Below are 18655 nucleotides of genomic sequence, written 5' to 3'. Positions count from 1 at the left end.
TTTGCGCATGACAAATAACAAGAACAATCGTAAAATTATTTTATTGGCCTTTTGTGTGCATTTCATGTACAAGTGGAAAGGATTAAATAGAAAAAAAAAACTTTCCGAAAATGCTTGCAGAATGTGTTTGAAATGAAAAATATTCACAAATCCAAGATGTCTACACACACAAAACACAAAACTGTACATTTATATGAAGAATACTGTAAAGTACACTGAAAGCCTATCTGCTAGTTCTTTCTTTACATGTGGGGTGTCAGTTTTCATAACTCATAATGTGGGGGTGGGGTGAGGGGGGTCAAGCACTAAAGATGAAGTCAGATGTATATTCTCATGCACAAACAAATGCAGAATGCTGGAACACGCGATAAACCGAAATTCCATTACCATCAAGCTGAACCAAACCGGTGCCATTTTTGGCACCAAACTGATTTGCAATAATAATGACTGAAGTTTTGTTTTTAAACTGATTTTCTGAACAAGTCAAATCTTATATTGTTAGGACAAATGGGTAATCCCGCCCTCAGACTCATTCCATTGGCAGAAAGCCACCCCAGCGTCTTCTGTTTGGCTAACATGCACGGACCGAGGTTTTGATAATAAAGCCTAAAGTTGCCGACTATTTTCAGTGATGTTGTCAGGGTTTTTCGGAGCATAATTTCGAGTGTACACTCCAGAGGGCAGCATTGATCCAAAAACGTCAACCAGCCCATAGAGGTTATCGTTCTTTGAATATTGATTTTGTTAGAACTCGTTTGATTGCTCTATTAAATTTTTAAAACAGTTCTATACATCAAGGCTGCGTGCAAAACAACGAATCTTAGCACAACACAGTGTGCGAGGTTAAAATATAAAGTGCTTTTCTCTCAAACAGAACAAGAAAGCCCCATACTCCACTACAAGCCACTGCTCTCATTTGTAACTGATTCACGCGCTCAATTCAAGTTTCACTGCTTTGCCTTTTATTTTTTTCACAATGCTTCAAGGTTAATTCTAGGAGTTTTGATTCTGCAATGAACAATCAGTTCTCATCAGCAACATTTGTCCTAACGACTTGATTGAGATGTTTTTGATGTCAGGAACGGCACCATGGAAATGTCAATGATAAAAACCAACGCTATACAAAATATTCCTCTTCTTTGATTAAACACAGATTTAGCTAGTTCTGGCCTGTGGTGCATGATAGATGTTCACAGTTACTGATGGCTGATGAGCAGTTGAGCTGAGGTAAGTGAAAAGACCAGGGCCTGTGCTCTAAGGCCGGCTAAACTTCACTCTGTCTTCGGTTTCTGGTGGAGAGGTTGCTGATGTGACCCGAACGCCCCGAGCGACCTGTCAAGCTCAGGTACTGCCTCAGTAGCTGACTCACGCGTTTCTGGTTGTTCCACTTGCGGGCAGATTTCCTTATCCCTATGAAGCCACCGTAGCGTTTCTGCAAAGGCCTTCCGGAGCTCACCAACTTCCGGAAACCGTGACGACCTTTCATAAAGCCTCCAAATCGCTTGGATATGCTTACGGCTGCTTCACCGCTCTTCTCTTCTCCTACGCCATCCTGGTCCTCCTCTGTCCTTGGGTCAAGGTCTGGGTCATATGAAATTTCCAGTTTCTCCTCCTCCTCTGAAGGCTGCTGGCTGCGGAGCGCTTGCGCGGCGTGTCGAAACCGCTCCAAAGCCTCAGTATACTCAACACCATTGTCATTTTCTATGCTCACTGTGGCCAGAGGCTCCGCTTCATCATCAGAGCGCTTTGATGTTTTCTCCTCCTGTAATGGTAGTGGAAGCTGGTTCAGACCTGCTGCCTGGTAACACAAATCCCAGGTCAATGCAGGAGACGCCTGTGACTCACATTCCAGGATACATACCTACGAAACAGCAGAGATTTTTTTTACATGGCAAGATATTTTTATAGTACAAAATTCCCTTAATATTGACTAATATTGCATAAATTGTACTGAACATTTTAACTACTTTCAATCTTATTTTTCATATTTTAAAATGGAATTCATTTCTGGGGTGGCAAAGCTGAATTTTCAGCAGTCTTTGCTTCAGTTTTCAGGATCACATGATCCTTCAGAAATTATAATATGTTGATTGGTGCTCATTTCTTAGTGCTGAATACTTTGATATGCTTCAAACGACAGAAAACCATTTATTTGTAAAAGAAATCTTTTGTAAAATTATATCAAATGTCTATTCCTGTATTGTATGCTTTTAATATTTTTTTCATTTAGTGAATTTATATTTTATTGATGATTTGAATGTGCCCTTTTTAATCAAAAAGCTGAGTATAGAAAATTCCTAGCAGCACAATGCTGCACACAAATGGTCTTACCACTGCAATGAGGTGTGAAATGATAAGTGGCATTGGTGCAAGAAATGATATGATAATTGAGTGACTGGAATGGGATAAAAATCATCATTTTGTATATGATAAATGTAGACAAATGCAGTTTCTTTCCACAAAATGTTTATGTGATGCCCTTTTTAGGAACGTGTATGTAGCGAGTGAGACATTTTTTTTTTAATTTCCCATTTATAGGGAGAAAGTCATAAATTGTATAGGGGCTTATAGCAGTGGAGTGAAACTAGAATTTGAATGAATAGAAAGTAATAGGCCACAGCAAAATTGAATGTTGATGGCAAATGAAAAACATTCAGATATATGGGGACAGCTATGAAATACAGATGCGCCTAATGCACACGCATACTTTTAAAAATTAGGTTCTTTATTGGCATTGATGGTTCAGTGATGAACTTTCAACATAAATGGAACCTTTCCACTGCACAAAAAGTTATTATATTGCAAAAAGGTTCTTCAGATTTTTTAAATGAAAAATAATATATTCTTTGGGGAACTAAAAATGCTTTTTTCTGCGAAACCCCCTTTTTGTACGTGATTGTGAATACACTATCTTCTTAGTTTGTGTATGTATCTGTTGATGAAATGTTAACGTCTAACACCACTGTGGTGTCGCAGAGCACAAGCATGCCCACAGGGACCCATCTGGTTACGGCAAGAGCGCCTCCACCAAGTGTCAATCACTTCTACCCACAACATCAGCAGCTGACGGCACCACAGCAGCCAATTATGGGCAGACATTACCCCAATCACCCCAGTCACAGCTGTTTGGTCTGAATAGTCATTAGCAACTTGATTACAGCGACTATCGTGAAAACGACCAACTTTTAACAAAGTCAATTCGTATCACAGTTTTCTCATCTACTCCTGCTGTAAGATAACAGACATCTTTGACTTATTGCAATCTCGTTTCGAAACCACAAACATTAATAGGGGGTTTGTGGTGCTTACCAATGTGTTAAACGCTTGTTGTTCAGGTAGGATGAGTCCACAGGTTAAACAGTCCCCCTGGCAGTCGCTGTGACCCGAGGAGCACAGGCATAAGAGCAGCAGGGTCCAAAATGGGGTCTTCATGACTTCTTCACAGAACACACACCGGAACAAACAAACGAAGCAGGAACGTAGTCAGAGTAGATAACCGGATATCTGATGAAGGAAAAAGAAGAGTAGAGGGGCGAGATGTTTCATTGGAAATTATTCTTCAATGTTCAATTTATAACACTTTGTCTGTATAGAGGAGCATAAACGAATGACTCTCCAGATGCTCTAGGAACTTTATAGTAGCTGAGACGGTATAGTTTCATAAAGTAACAGCAAATTTTAAGTGGCTCCAAGATATTCAGAAAAAAAAGAAATCTTACAACTCTAATGGAATATGCTAAGCAATTTAGCTACATCAGGGATTCTAATTTGATTCAATTTTGCCCCTTGGCTTCATCAAGCCTAGTTCTTAAACTCATTTTACAGCTCAGTACCAGGTTTTTCATCCAAGGAGAATACTTTAAAGAGATTTTTACACCATTTCTTACTATATGTAAATTTTGGGACGGTTGTCTTTCTAGAAATAATTATAGGTTTATTCTGCAAGTATGCATTAAATGAATAAAAAATTATAATAAAGACATTTTTCTTCTAAAGTAACGGTTGCTGAATATTCAGCTTTGCTTTCACAGGAATGAATTGCAATTTAAAATAAAGCCTATTTAAAAAAAAATATTAATATATTATATTTAATATAAATATTGTATTGTATTTTTACAATTATAATAATACTTAATATTACTGTTTTTAACAGTATGTTTTATCATATAAATACAGATTTATCATAAGAGAAATATATTTTCATTCATTTTATAATTATTTGAATGAACAGCTGCAAATTATAATCTAATTAGGTAATATTCTTAATATTATGAAGCAATACCAAGCGAATCTAATTTCCCATACTCTTTTGCTTTCTTTTTCTATTAAAAGGTAATGATAAGAACATTCACGGAGTTCTTTATAGTGAGGAAGATTTTTTTTACACACTAAGAAAATACGTTCTCTATCAATGAAAACCACATTTTGGCACATTTTTTAAGAGTCTTCATAAAACGCTGAAACCCTTGGTCTAGAAAATTTCACAGATTTGTATTTGCCAATTTGACCTGTAGCTATAATCAGCTCTGGATACAATTTTTTAACCTATGTCAATCAGCTAAACGAATTCCCGCTAATCCCAGATATTAGGACTGATAATGACACATTTTTAAGATAAACCCAGAAACGGGTCCAGTTTTCCCTAAAGCCAAAAAACATGTGCTTCCAGAGATAAGATCACCTCGCGACAATCACAGTCAATACAGAACCCTCAAAGTGAATCAAACATATTTGTCGAAATTCACACATGAATGTATAAGGTAATGATCACCACCACTACTGTCACCGCTGAAACATGTCAAAATTTGCAAGCCACCATCTGTTTTTTTTCCCCACACATACTGAAGTTCATTAAGGAAACTCATCATAGGCCCTAATTAATGTCTGAATTAGTGTGTGTGGCATAATGAGAAGGAAATGAGTGCGGGAGAGAAAGAGCGGGAATGCAGTTTCCATCAAACTCTGACTCACGCACTGCGCCAGCACACATTAGTCACGACCGCATTAGGAGAGAAACGCACACATGTACGCTCATCTCTAAAAGCTTTCTTTGATGAAAGCCAACAAAAATCTTTCGGTGAACTCCAGAGCAGTGACGAAAAGTTGACAATAAAAGCACGATGAGATGAGACGTCTCTGCTCAGTGAGCAAAGAGTATATATAATTATAGCCCCTCATGTGGACATGGGTATCCAGAGCACTCTGAGAGAAGGACTACAAAAAGGCTCGGCAGCAAAAAAAAGTTTCCAACCAATTAAATCCCTTGCATCATTAATACAGTTCAATCTGGAGAGTGATTTGATGGAACTTTTTTACGATCATCCCCTGCTACAGTTTCTTATTTGCTGGAGATAATGGAAAACATGAAAACAGCTGGAGGGAAAGTGCAAAAGCATAAACCTCAGCTACTTTCATCTGCAATACTAATACTGTTCTTATTATTTAGCAGAGAGATAGAAGTGTCCTGTTTAACCTGTAAGGTACTTGTTGACCCCAACGTCTAGAAGGCGTGGATATACAGTATGTCCTTAAAATATAGGCCTATGATATAAGACTTTTTATCTTGAGTGTTTTTTTCCTGTCCATACAATGAAAGTTAGTGGGATCCAGTGTTTTGTTCACTTTCTTTTTTAACATGAGGGTGAGTAAATTATGACAAATTGACAATAATGTTGTATTATTGTATTCATTTTTAGTTAAATATCAAGCTATGCTTAGCTGCATTACAAAATGATAAGCTAAATTATTACATACAAAAAATTATAAAAAGTCAATATTTTATATTATATATTTTATATATTAGTGCAATTAATTGCATCCAAAATAAAGGTTTATGTTCTGTGCATATTTATTGTGTATAAATATCCACACAAATCTATAAAATATTTACATGTCTATTTTTATAGTCATTTTATAGTAATTTATATTATAAATAAATATATTTAATATATAAACCTAAAAATGTTTGGTAATTTATATATAATGTACTTAAATATATACACTGCACATATATTATGTAAACAAAACTTTTGGATGTAATTAATCATGATTAATCATTTGACAGCACTAATACCTATCTAGCTATGCACATAGTGCTTTAATTGACCTTTTTAAATCAAAGTTGTAATTTCTTTTGTATCGGTAAGTAAACTAATTTATAGAGCATTAATCGAGGTTGAGCTGATGTTCTGTCCAGTATAAAAAGAAAAATAAATGATAAAGAATAAAACAATAAATAAAATACTGATGCATAATGAGGGGTTTTTGAACACTACTATTGGTTTGGATTGACATGAAGGTGAGTAAATGATAACAAAATATTTAGTGGGGAATTATTGAGTGAATGCCTGTGAGTCCTAATGCAATGCTCACAGAGGAGGCGCTCTGTCCGCAGTCTTTGACTAATCTAAGGGAATGCGACTAATCTGATTTGACCGGTGCGCTCGCCCTCTCCTACAGCCACCTGATCGTATCACCTCCACGGCAAACACCAGACCCCATTCTCATTCTGTTCCCGTGCCGTGGCTGAAACACAAATGCCTGAACTAAGTCACCATCAGATTCTGGAAAAGCAGCTTTACTTCTGCCTTCTGTTTTTCCCATTACCATTTTCGTTGGTCAACTGTGTCGTGACATGTCAAGAATGAGCAAATAATAATTACTTTTGCGTGTTTGCTCCACAGCAGACGCAAGGAGGACCATGACCTCTTTCTCATTCCTCATCCACATTAATATCATACCCTGAATGCGAAGGCACTTCATCTCAGATTTATTACGCAGTGAATGATAGCTCACCTGTTTGCTATATCTAGCTATATTTTTTTTTGTCCTTCGTAATAGCATTGTATCAAAATAATCTAGGCTCTTTTCATTGTCATAACCATTTCCATTGAGGAATGGGGGATTCGCATGGTTACTTTAATTGAGAGCACAATGATTGCCAGAGGGCTCAGAGTCTGCAGTCCCGTTGCAGATGATCATGGTTCCCCTCCACACACACTGCCTCTTCACTGGCAGAACAGCAGCAATCATTGCATTATCCTCCCTGTGGCCATGACAATGAGCTGTGAATTTACCATAAAAAGATGGGGGGGAGGGAGTGAAAAGTTTCTTTCTTTATTTATTTTTGAAGGACTATCGGCATGATATTTCAATTGCAAAAAGAAAGTGCAATAAATGTCACCGTCACCGCCATTTAAATCTAAAGCAGGGGTAATAGCCAAATGCATATATTAGACTGTTTGGCTCATGGAAAGTCACGATTTCTTTACAGCATTTGCGATTTCCAAATCAAAATGAAACGGGCTTCAAAAAAAGTTGTTTTGGAATAATAAAGCTTTCAATGAGATGTAGAGGTGTAATAAGAAATTTCTAACTTGAGCAGTGTTATTGTATGATACTATACATATACTATATATACTATATTCCAAGTTCAGACGCAGCTGAGATCATGCGGTTGGAATAAAATACAATCAATTAAGTATCACAATTATGCATAATTACGAGTAATAGAAAAAGTGAACCCTAGATATGGCAGCTTTGACCTTATACTGGTTCTCTCTGAGTGATTCTTTGATTGTGGAGAATTGTATTTGTCATTGCAATTAATATTGAATATGTTGCTCAAGCTTAAATGTTGACAACTTCTGGAAATCCACTGAGAGCATTAATTGATTTAATAGATTTTCTTTTGCCCAGTGTAAGAGAATACAGCTCTAATTGATAGATGTACGTAATTATGCATGCAACACTTCTGCTCTAATGGATTTTAGGGTAAAAATCAATTTAACATGGCTCAGGTAATTAATCTGAGGAAAACTAGTCTCCCTAATGCAGTGCAAAGTTTTAAAATAATTAAGCTAAATTAGACAAGCAGCTTTCATATTTAAATTCATAGAAGATTGTTGCATGAATTTATTATGGGATGCATAATATGTGCAATTTGGAAGATTTATTTAGATGCGGTGTGCGCTTTGCGCGTCCAATGATGGAAGCAAAATAAAAGACTTTTTTTTAACATGTTCATTATTTTGTATTATATTGTATTATATATGAGCCTAATCTAGCTTGATGTGTGTTAATTTTCATAATTAAAAATAAATGAATCATTAGTTTTATGGGGTTATATATATTTTGTTTATGGGTTTTTTCTTTTAATAAAATAAAATCATTTTAAATCATTTTAAAATTATCAGCACATTGACAGGAGTTAATATTTGTTCCTTACCTTCACGAAACAAAACAAACAAGCAAACAAAAAACTTTGATTATGGCCAAATGACTAAACCATGCAACACATAGATATACCGTATTTTTTTATTATTGATTGTGTTATTTAATCCTAAAAGCTGATACATTTATATAAATGAATAGCGCACTCGTATGCAAAAACACCTATGCTAGTTGATTAAAGGGAGAATCTGTTGACACATTATGTTAAGTTTAGTTTAATTACAGCAAAAAAACTAAAAAGTAAATGGAGAGTCAAAATAGCTGTGCTTCCCTAATCACTGACTTCAAACAGAGCACTCAGGTCTCTGTGATCAAAGCTTTGAATGAATTACATTCGTCTAACACTGTCGTCTCGAATGTTATATAGTGTTATGTGCAATTTCAATCAATTGTAAGTGGAGTACTAATTTAAAACAGTCCGTAACACTACACCTCCACAAACATAATCCAAATTGTTTTGTTCTTACACGGGAATACATAATTTAAGAGAGTACCTTATTAAGCAAAAAATGCAATATATTCAAACGCAAAACTCAACTTCACAAGCAAGCAAAAACAAAAAACAAACAAACACTAAGATAATGTCAGTTAACTGGTAGCCTTGAAGACGATTAATGTGGAAAAGCTATGAGTAATGGAAAAAATTATTTACAGAACAGCGCTAATCATTAAAACGTCATCAAGGGACCTTATCACATTAATATTAGCCTAATCGCACTGCCATGAGAAAAACACAGACTGTGATGTCAACTGCAGTCGCTTTTGCTTAAACAAATATTAAACATTAATAGACAAGCAAAAAAAAGTGACTAATCGCAAAATTATTGTTAGGCAAAACAAAACAATGACCTAACATAACAGTTATAATCTACATTCTTTCACTGTGGAATTAGAGAATCAATAGAAAAATACGAGAGGCATCACATGACACCTTGTTTTACCTGCCTTCTGTGAAAACTGGGAAGCTCTCAGTCTCTCTCTCACTTTCGGTCTTGAGGTGTGGCGGATATGTCCAATCTTCAGCTTCTTGGTTTGTTCAACTGCTTGCCTGCTCCCTTTCTCTCCCCTCTTATAACGGCACACCCCTTCCCCTGGTTCAGCCCCCCCAGTGTCTGTGGATGGGGCTACACCAAGGCAGGGTATTACGCACAACCTGGACAGCCATACAACCCTTAGTCAAGGCTGACGTACAAGAAACTACCAACGTCACCTCTTTCCCCACCCTAGAAGACATGACCTGGGCTAAAAATACACATCATTCATTTTGTAACGGACTAAAAATTCATTGGTTTTATCCAACGGCGTATCGACTGTAGATGTCCAAACAGAGTTCCCATCAATTAACAGATGATCAGAAACTTAGATAACGTGCCTTTAACAAGCTAAGCCCTGGCTTGGGTGTGCGAATTGCAAATTAAGCCCGAAATGCAATTTACAGTTGAGCGGCGCATACAGGAGAAAAACAAAATCTCCCAGAGGCAAAAAGAAGTCTCGGTGGACGATGAGACTTTACATCCACCGCAAAGGAAAGACAGGATTGTGCCAACAAGAACATGAGGAGAACACTAACAAAAAGAGTTATAATTCATACATACAAATAACTTGCTATCATACAGCATTTAAATAAAATGCATTTGCTTTTAGGTCAAATTGAGGTCATATCTCAGCCTTAAAGCACACTCAGTTGGTTCCATCTCAGTATAAAAGTTTCCATTTAAATAAAACTTAATAGAATTGGCAATACTCGACATGAAGTTGAAATGACATTTTAAATATGAATATGAAATATGAGAAAATCAGTACAGGTATTTTGGGGAGTTAAATGTATTTCCACTCTTGTCCACAAAAGTTAATTTATGAAATATATCCAATCTACATAAAATTCTATTTGTAGTATAGGTCCCATAGAGTAGTATATCAATATGCCGAGGCTGTTTTGATTCAAGAGAATGCATGAACTAATATAACTTGTGATGTAAGTTCAACAAAAGCATCTGCCAGATGTGTAATATAAATATCTATAAACTTGAACATCTTTCAGAACCTTCAAAGGCTGGATAGCTTTCAAACAACGGCAAGCCAATAATTAACATCTTGACACACCTTACGTTTCTTGTTATCTAAATTCTATTTTCTTTTATTCGTATTTAGATTGGAATTCAAATCAACCTGCTAATTTCAAGACCAGCACTAAACCAGCATAAACCAGCTTGGACCATGTCTTTCCAGCATTGATGGTGGAGTTATACACAGTGAGCATATATGAGCATGTTAGCAATAAAAAAAACCCCTAAAAAGTCCTAAAAACCAACAAACAAACAAAAAAACCTTAACCAAAGCGTTGAGGAAAATTGAAATACTGTAACATTGTGTTGAAGCTAATAATTACTTTGAATGGGCATTAAAAGTTTAAGTGTTTCAGCATTAGGAAAAGCATGTTGAAAAATAAATTTGTTTGGGTAAGACCAGTAGCTAATATATGTCTGCAAAGGAGCACCAATTAAGTAACAATAGCTTGCTTTGATCTCACTAATCATGTCATTTCAGAGGCTGTTAAATAACATGGATTAGATGCAAAAATAAACACAAATCCTGATTTGTAATTAATCTCTAAATGAACATAGTGATTATAAAAAGCATGTGTCATGAATTTAGGCCACTAAGGAAATTAACCAATAAGCATCACAATTATTAATGTGATGCGTCCAATATACAGTCTTTGATAACTCATTCCTAAATCATAAACAACCAAAATAACCCATCACCTGAGTCCCTGTCCCATGCATTTGCATACTATTCCATGCCGTAAGACTGGAATGAAACATTACATAAAAACAAACAGAAATGTGCCATGCCGCTACAGAGGAACTCATCAGATTCTGTGCCACATCATATTACAGCAGCGGCTGAATCACAGAACCAGAAGCTGAATGTATTGTGGCGAGACACCACCTCAGAGTAAAATTGAAGTCAGTTCTACGCAAGATATGCAATTATACGAGTGGGCTTATTCACCTCTGTGACGCAGAATGATTGGGGGCCTCCATGGTCACTGTTGTTTCGTTCCCTTCATCATTCCAGAGCAAAGTTTTATTGTTATATGAGGCAATGAAGATTGTTGAGGCATGTCCACATCCCTGTGGGAGACACCAGTATGTTTTATGGGAGGCCCTTGGCAATAATTCCAATGATGACTATTAATACTAGACACTTAATTGATTTCAGCAGAATAACCCAAAGACATGACTCAACATAAGAATACAAATATGGAATACAAAGTCTGTGAATGAGAGAGAGAGCCAATATTGTACATTTATTTTGATAAATTAAGTCAAAATCGATCTAGTTCTGAAAAGTTTAGGAAATGTACGTATGGGAACATATCTCAGGACACTTAGTGGATGAGGGAGAATGAGAAATTCTTTGGTTACTGGTAAGACATAGGTGCTGCTATAGTTAGCAGAGAAATAAAATAAGAAGAAAATAATTGGTTGAGTATTTTCTGTAATGTGAGGATGTGGGAGTGACAGTCTGGTCAGACAGTCAAGGGATGTTCTTGGGTTATCATGGAGATTTCCTTATCTGTGTCTGACATTTAGGTAACTTTAGGCAAGCATTAAAGAGCCACCTTGTGTCAGTGATTTTATCACACTTTAAAAGTTGGAAAGAGTTCTTATGGGGGATTTTAGTGCTTTTAACCCAAAATTTCTATAAACAGTTTAATCCCAAATTTAAAGTCGGATAATCCATGATTCTAACAGGGTACAAAGGGTCGACCGGGGTTGGATTGTACATTCTGTCAAAATACATTTTTCGGGGGAAGTTGTCAAAGTGGAACCTGGATAGGCTTTTCGGTTAAATCTAAAAAGTGATGGATTAAAATAAAATGAAGTTTAATGTCAAGTAATTATGTTAAATAACAAACTGTAGAAATGTAAAGCATTTTAATCACAACAGCTTGTCCCTACAGGATTTTTAGGTACATAAATCTAATGTTACCTACCTTGAAGTTGTGTATTGTAAACGTATGTGTGCTTTGGCGCTCACTTGTTTGCCCAACAGCTATAGTAACATTTTTGTGTTTTGAGCACATTTGTCTCTCAATGGCTTTTGACTCTAAAGTTTCGGAGATTAACCTCAGTCGCGCTGTAATGATTAACCAAACCAAACTGCACACAAAAAAGTCGCAGACATAATGTTACGTAATTATTAGTTACTTTTCTCCGTATTTTCAAAAACTAATAATAACTCCCTTTAAAGGCATGTAACACGAGCCTTGTTGAAAGGGGATGGTGGCATTTTACTGGTCAATTTTAAATCGGTGTTGTGACGTTTTCGTATCTTATTGGTGATCACGGTCCACTGCAAAGGTATTGACCAATAGAAACGCAGAACAGTACCAGACGCGCGAACATCTAAAAAACACGGAAGAGTTATTACGGAAGTGCTGTTTACTTTGTACGTTGTTGTGTTGCTGTTCAAGTTGTAATAATTGTGTGTTGAGATAACACGCTGTTAACCCTTTTATATATTATTATATTAATTATACTTGGATCAAAATAACTTTCCGTTAACCGCGGTTTCATGGGTAAGTTCATTCAGATTGTTGACAAAAACAACAGTAGTGTAAATAATAATTTGATTACGTCTATCTTTCTGCTGTTGTAAAGGAATAAGAATAAATGTAAGTAAATGGGTTTACTTTGAAAGATGAATGTTTTTTTGTATAATAAGACAATATTTAATTATAATTATAAGTAATTTAATCCAGTATTGTTAACTTTGAAAACGTAGGCTGAGTTGTTTAGTTAAAGGGCTTTATTCACATGTCAGTGTGTGTGTGCTGGTTTTTGTGGTTTATGGGGACACAAATTTGTTTAATGACATGGTATGACAGAGGTATTACAATTTGAAGGTGGTTTTTTGGACACTGCCAATGTTGGTATAGGACAATTACGCAGATGGAGAGTCCTAATAAATCTCACATACCAACGTGTGTGTGTTTGTGTGTATGTGCTTACACACACACACAGACACACACACACACACACACACACACACACACACACACACACACGTTTGTTTTTGTGTACAAACTATACGGTCTATTGCTTTACACCTACCCATTACAGGAGACTTTGCACCAAAAAATTAACTCTGTATGATTTATAAATATTTTGAAAAGTGAGGACATGGGGTAATGTCCTGAAAAGTCACCTTCACCTTGTAATACCTATGTCATACCTGTGTCTTATACAAATTCATGTCCTGATTTGTCACAAAAATGCACACACACTCATATAAATATACATACGTGTGTGTGTGTGTGTACACCACTGTAGTTATGGTTTTTAATTTTATTTTGCTTTGCTTGTAATATCAGAACAATGAAATAAAACACTCGACAGCTGAGAAATCTCGCAAATCTCGCATTTGATGCAGTGAAAAACAGACTGCTAGGATGGACGATATCTACACTTTGCAACAGGAAGTGGGGCGAGGCAGTTATGGAGTGGTCTTCAAGGGACGTATAACAGAGACTGGCTGGTGGGGCGAGAGGGGCGACACGGTGGCCATTAAACGTCTACCATGTTGTAGCCCAGAGAGTATAGAGCTCTACCTGCAGGAACTGTGGGCTATGAGAATCACAACACGAAACCACCCCAATGTCATCTGTCTATACAACTGCCTCTTACAGACTGCACCTAGAACACTGCAGCCCCTGAAATCAGGGAGGCTCCCTTTAGATTTAGTGGAGAGTGCTCTCAAAGGAAGAGTGGTGGACAAAGACTCAAAAACCCAACTGAGGAATCCCTCCAGGTCAAAGAGGAGGCTGATATCCACAGAGGAGGTTCCCAGACGTTGCTTTGCCCTTTGGTTGGTGATGGAGTATTGTGAAGGAGGCGATTTGAGCCAGTACATCCTATCCAGGCCGCCGGACGCTGAGTGCAACAATGCAGTGGTTCAACAGCTCAGCAGTGCCATTGTGTTCCTGCACAGGCATGGAATAGTGCATCGTGATATAAAGCCAGATAATGTTCTTGTCTGTCTTACTAAAACAGGACCGGTCATGAAGGTACAAAAAAGGATTCAGTATAAATATACATTTTTATATCAAATTATTCTTTTAACTGAAATGTTACAAGCATGTACATCTGAGAAATAATAATATTGGTTAAATGCTAATGGGTAACGGAGTCAATCTAAGTGCAATTGTCATGGGCCCAGTTTGCATTCGTACAAGCTTTCATGTTGCTTTTGAAATGGTCTATATTGCTTGTAGAGCCACATTGCCTTTTTTCCCCCTACCCTTTTCTCTTTTTATTGAATTTTTATTAGTCTGGAGGCATGGAAAATTTTCCACTTGTAACTTGGCCGTGATAAATAACAAAGCATTACAAAAGTACTTTTGAACTTCTGTTTGCATGATAAAAAAGCCTTTGGTATTGCCCTACAACATAAGAGGCAATTCATGGTTTGAAGTGCCGGAGAATATTTTATGCGATGGATGATAAGAAAATGTGTTTGGATTATTGCCATTGTCCCTCTTCCCCCCAGACAATTTTTTGTAGAATCAAGAAATGTGCCTGACCATTTTAAGCCTATTCTGTTAATCAATACAAATACTACCAAAACAATCACCCTACTGATAAAGTTTGAAATGGATTATCTTAAAACCCATTCTTCTAAAGTTTAAAATAATGAGTTTTTACGTTTCATTGCATGTAGAGACAATCAATGCAGTGTGCTTTGAAGCGACAGATGAATTGTGCTCTAAATGTGTACCAGTCAAATATTAGGCATAGCACAAAGTGGAGAGTAAGTTGCCCTGGGCTTGTCTTAAATTAGTTATTTATAGTTGTTAAAATCATTTTTTTAAATGTTAAAATAATTTCAATGCAAGCATATTGGGCTTTACTGCTGTGAAAAAAAATCCATAAGTCTTGTCAATAATATTAGACTATATTTTGTGTTGTTGTTTTTTCTTTTTTTAAAGTTAGGGTTCAGTCCTATGCAGTGAAGAAATTATTTCAATACATATGAATGTTAATTTGAAATGTTAAGTTTAATAGAATATATATTTTGCTAGATACATTTAATAGCTAAGTTAATATGCATGTAAAAAAACAACTTAAAATCTAAAAAGACCTAAAAGATGGTTCTAGTTATTAAAACCATGTTAACTTCTTGCTTATGTCTTACAGATGGCAGACTTTGGCCTCAGTAAGATGGTGGACAATCCTGCAGATGGTGTCCAGAGTAGACTGGCTCTTTCCTCTACCTGCGGCTCAGACTTCTACATGGCTCCAGAAGTTTGGGCAGGTCGTAGTTACACAGCCCAGGCTGACATCTTCTCTCTTGGTGTGCTTTTCTGGGCTGTGCTGGAGAGAATCACTTTCCTAGAAGATGGCACCAATCAAGAACAACTGGGTTAGTTCAGGGGAGGGGGATTCTTTGGCTCATTTAGCAATACCCATTTAATGTTTTTAATATTTTTGTTTTGTTATTTAATCAATCTAGATCCACAGTGGATGTATTGTTATGATTAAAATGAAACTTGTATATGCAGTAAATGAGGTTTTAAGATGGGTTTGAAGATTAATATAAAACCCACCATCTTCTGATTGTCACAGCTACTTCGCAGAAATAGGAATAAAATTAGAAACAGGAATAGAACATCTGACAATTTTCAGAGCCTCGCTTTACTAGCATTGGCAGGCAGGTGGCTATTTCAGTTTCTCCTCTTACTGGTTACCTCATCCAGACCACTTTAGACTACTGTGAAAGCTTTGTTGTTCAGCGCTTGACATAGTAGCCCATTATCTTAATGCGTAATAGCTGAGATAAACTAAAGTGGTCCGAGGATGCAGGTTTTGGATGGAGTGCATAAGCTATTCAGACGGTCCTCAGTAATTACTCGAACCCAGCGACTTTCTGCGCTGCTAGCAGGCGTACAGAAAGGTCAGATGTTGCAGCTTATTTATATAAGGGCAATTAACATCCTTCCACCCATTAACCTCTCTGTGTGGTGGGTTTGCCTTGAAGTTTTGTGAATAATAATGAGTTTGTGGCAAGCATGTGCTTTGAAGAAATGCACTGGCTGGTTTTTACTGCTGCTTTTTAGTTTCGTTGCACTATAACAAATAGCGCAAATTCAAATGCACCAATTAGGAGATCAAAGGAAACTGCTCAGACAGGAATGAATGCAGGACCTGTTTCACAAAACGCTTGAAAATTGATTAAGCATAACATCTGTTTCCTGTTTATTCTGTGTTGTAGGTGCATATGTAATGCGAGGCCGCTGGCTCCTCCCGTTAGGTGAGGCTCTGTGTCAAAATCCAGACCTGCAGTTGATCATCCCTATGAGGGCACGACGTGCTCCGCCGCTGCCGCCGCCTCCAAACCCTGCTGTGTGCGAGCTGTTGATGGACATGCTAGATTCGGACCCCGACATCCGGCCCACGGCAGACCAACTGGAGGAGAGAGTCCGGCGAGCCATAGAGGTGCACTGATCTCAGAGCAGAATGCTAACAAGCAGTCTCCTTTATACACCGAAAAAACCTGAAAATGAAGCCAAAAAAAGTTGTCTTGAATTACTTGTCTGTTACTGTGTGATGCTTTATGAATTGTTCTGTCATTTCAGTGTAAATAGTATACAGGGCTGCCTGATATTTATACAGTTATCACAGGTTAATGAAAAGTTCACACAATATTGTGCAGCCCTATTAGCGTAATTAAGCTTTTGCTCTATTTTGTGATGTTTTCAATTAATTTAATTGTAGGTATTTATTGATAAGTCAACTAAAGAATATAAAACAAGTGAAACGACACAGTATTGTGTGGAAAAACACATTTTTCCCTGTGCAAACTTGATTTATCTGTAGAGTAACACAGCTTTCATGCTTATAAGGATAGCCAGTCATAATCGGTTATAGTTGTGTTGTCAGACGCAGCTAGACACGAGAAACTGAGCATTCAGAATGGTCACACCACAAATCGCCACTTTGAAGCGGCAGTGTAATTATAGAAAGTCAAAATGACTGAAACCTTTGAAGTTTCATGGCTGGAGGCACATGCTCAATATCTAGATTGAAGGGAACATAATTTTGTTTCCCGTAATGTGTATCTGTGAAAAATGGCACACGTATCAATCATTCAGATTGCTTGTTTCCAAAGACAGGACTGTCATGGTTTCTGTGACTTTAGTGGCCAGTCTTGTCTTGTAGGTGGCTTTGTCTCTACAGGATGCTTCAGATGGTTTTCTAGTTGAGGAAAGTGCTCCATCTTCCACAGGAAATTAAAATCTGTCTTTGTGATGGACAAATAATATTTGGCTCAATTTGTGTTCTGTAGTTCTCAGGTCTAGAAAATGAAAAACCTGTAACTAAATCAGCAGATTTTTCTTTTTAACAGATCTCTGTGATCAAGACAAAGAGCAGAGTCAAGTTGAAGGCCAATAATAATGCCAAAGTTGAATATTAATGATTTTTGAGTGTTCAAGGGTTTCGAAACCTTACAGCCTCACCGGCAATAACATAAAGCTTCTGAGAATCCTTCTAAGTGGATCTCATCTGTGACATTTCCATCTCTGGAGACACTTTGCCCTTTTCCTCACGCTTCGCTGGTTTGCAAATGAAACGCTGCTATGGCTCATCTTGACCTCGGTGGCGAAATATGCACATTATCTAAACACAGCACTCGTTCATTCTCTGAGGTCATCATCTCGGCATCAGTATTAATTCTGCATTGGTAAGACTTTACTTTAGAGGAATAATGACTGTTATGAGTCAGTGTAATTAACGAAATCTGTTACGGGGTTGTCTAGTTAAAACTTACTGAGATTTAGCAAAAGCTGCTGATTGGTGTGTAGGATGACACTTTGATGTTCACTTTTCATCGTTTTAATAATGAGGTTATTAAGCCATTAATGTCCTAACAAAGGGTCTGTGCCGGGAAATTATGAGATCAACCATTGTTAAATCATTCCTTTATTATGGGGTGGTGGCAAAACAACATCTTGCCATTTATCGGAAGCCATTTCTTTAATGACAAACCTCTTACAAGTATGATCTGACTGAGCTTAGCTGTAAAGGGTGGTCGGTCATCATTCGCCTGACACCTTGACTCACAGACAGAGATAGCGATATAATCTGGTATTGCAATGTCAAATGAAGCAGTAAAAACCCATCAGCAGACATATCATGAGGTCTCCTGCGGAGGAGAGCTCTCGCCACACCGCACAACATTTCTCAGAAATTGGTGGTGTGGTGACAGGCACTAAAACGCAGCAGAGTAGTTCCAGTGAACTTTTCATTCTGTCAAAAATAGAAGCAATTGAATTTCAATCATTTTGGCAATGGTTTTTCATATCGGAGCTGGACAGGAGAGCGCCGTGGATGATTTCTTACCCATTAAATTCCTT

General features: G+C 37.1%; 2 protein-coding genes across 3 annotated transcripts; one reads left to right on the top strand and one right to left on the bottom strand.

The window, feature by feature from the left end:
• Positions 1 to 25: 25 nt before the first annotated feature.
• Positions 26 to 9286, bottom strand: pnocb (prepronociceptin b). 2 transcript variants are annotated; one of them, XM_043220605.1, is made up of 3 exons: positions 9174 to 9286; positions 3310 to 3504; positions 26 to 1861 (listed from the first exon to the last, which is right to left on the bottom strand). In XM_043220605.1, exons 2-3 carry the CDS (start codon positions 3430 to 3432, stop codon positions 1265 to 1267), a joined length of 720 nt encoding a protein of 239 aa, XP_043076540.1. In that variant the 5' UTR covers positions 3433 to 3504; positions 9174 to 9286; the 3' UTR covers positions 26 to 1264. The 2 variants fall into 2 exon arrangements, with proteins under 2 accessions (XP_043076540.1, XP_043076541.1); XM_043220606.1 differs by having other exon boundaries at positions 9178 to 9286.
• A 3389-nt stretch (positions 9287 to 12675) lies between these two features.
• On the top strand, positions 12676 to 18626 carry si:ch211-63o20.7 (Serine/threonine-protein kinase pdik1l-B-like). Its single transcript, XM_043220232.1, has 4 exons — positions 12676 to 12820; positions 13616 to 14308; positions 15438 to 15663; positions 16513 to 18626. Exons 2-4 carry the CDS (start codon positions 13694 to 13696, stop codon positions 16743 to 16745), a joined length of 1074 nt encoding a protein of 357 aa, XP_043076167.1. The 5' UTR covers positions 12676 to 12820; positions 13616 to 13693; the 3' UTR covers positions 16746 to 18626.
• Positions 18627 to 18655: the final 29 nt, after the last annotated feature.

The sequence above is a fragment of the Puntigrus tetrazona genome, chromosome 20 (assembly GCF_018831695.1).
Source record: "Puntigrus tetrazona isolate hp1 chromosome 20, ASM1883169v1, whole genome shotgun sequence".
NCBI lineage: Eukaryota > Metazoa > Chordata > Actinopteri > Cypriniformes > Cyprinidae > Puntigrus > Puntigrus tetrazona.
This window is presented reverse-complemented; position numbering and strand designations above follow the sequence as displayed.

What these genes read in the sequence shown, in the direction of transcription:
- si:ch211-63o20.7 (XM_043220232.1), top strand. Translation starts at nt 13,694, where the DNA reads ATGGACGATATCTACACTTTGCAACAGGAAGTGGGGCGAGGCAGTTAT. An exon ending in AAACAGGACCGGTCATGAAG is followed by an intron (nt 14,309 to 15,437) that starts GTACAAAAAAGG and finishes TATGTCTTACAG; the next exon opens with ATGGCAGACTTTGGCCTCAG. An exon ending in CACCAATCAAGAACAACTGG is followed by an intron (nt 15,664 to 16,512) that starts GTTAGTTCAGGG and finishes TCTGTGTTGTAG; the next exon opens with GTGCATATGTAATGCGAGGC.
- pnocb (XM_043220605.1), bottom strand. Translation starts at nt 3,432, where the DNA reads ATGAAGACCCCATTTTGGACCCTGCTGCTCTTATGCCTGTGCTCCTCG. An exon ending in AACAAGCGTTTAACACATTG is followed by an intron (nt 1,862 to 3,309) that starts GTAAGCACCACA and finishes GCTGTTTCGTAG; the next exon opens with GTATGTATCCTGGAATGTGA.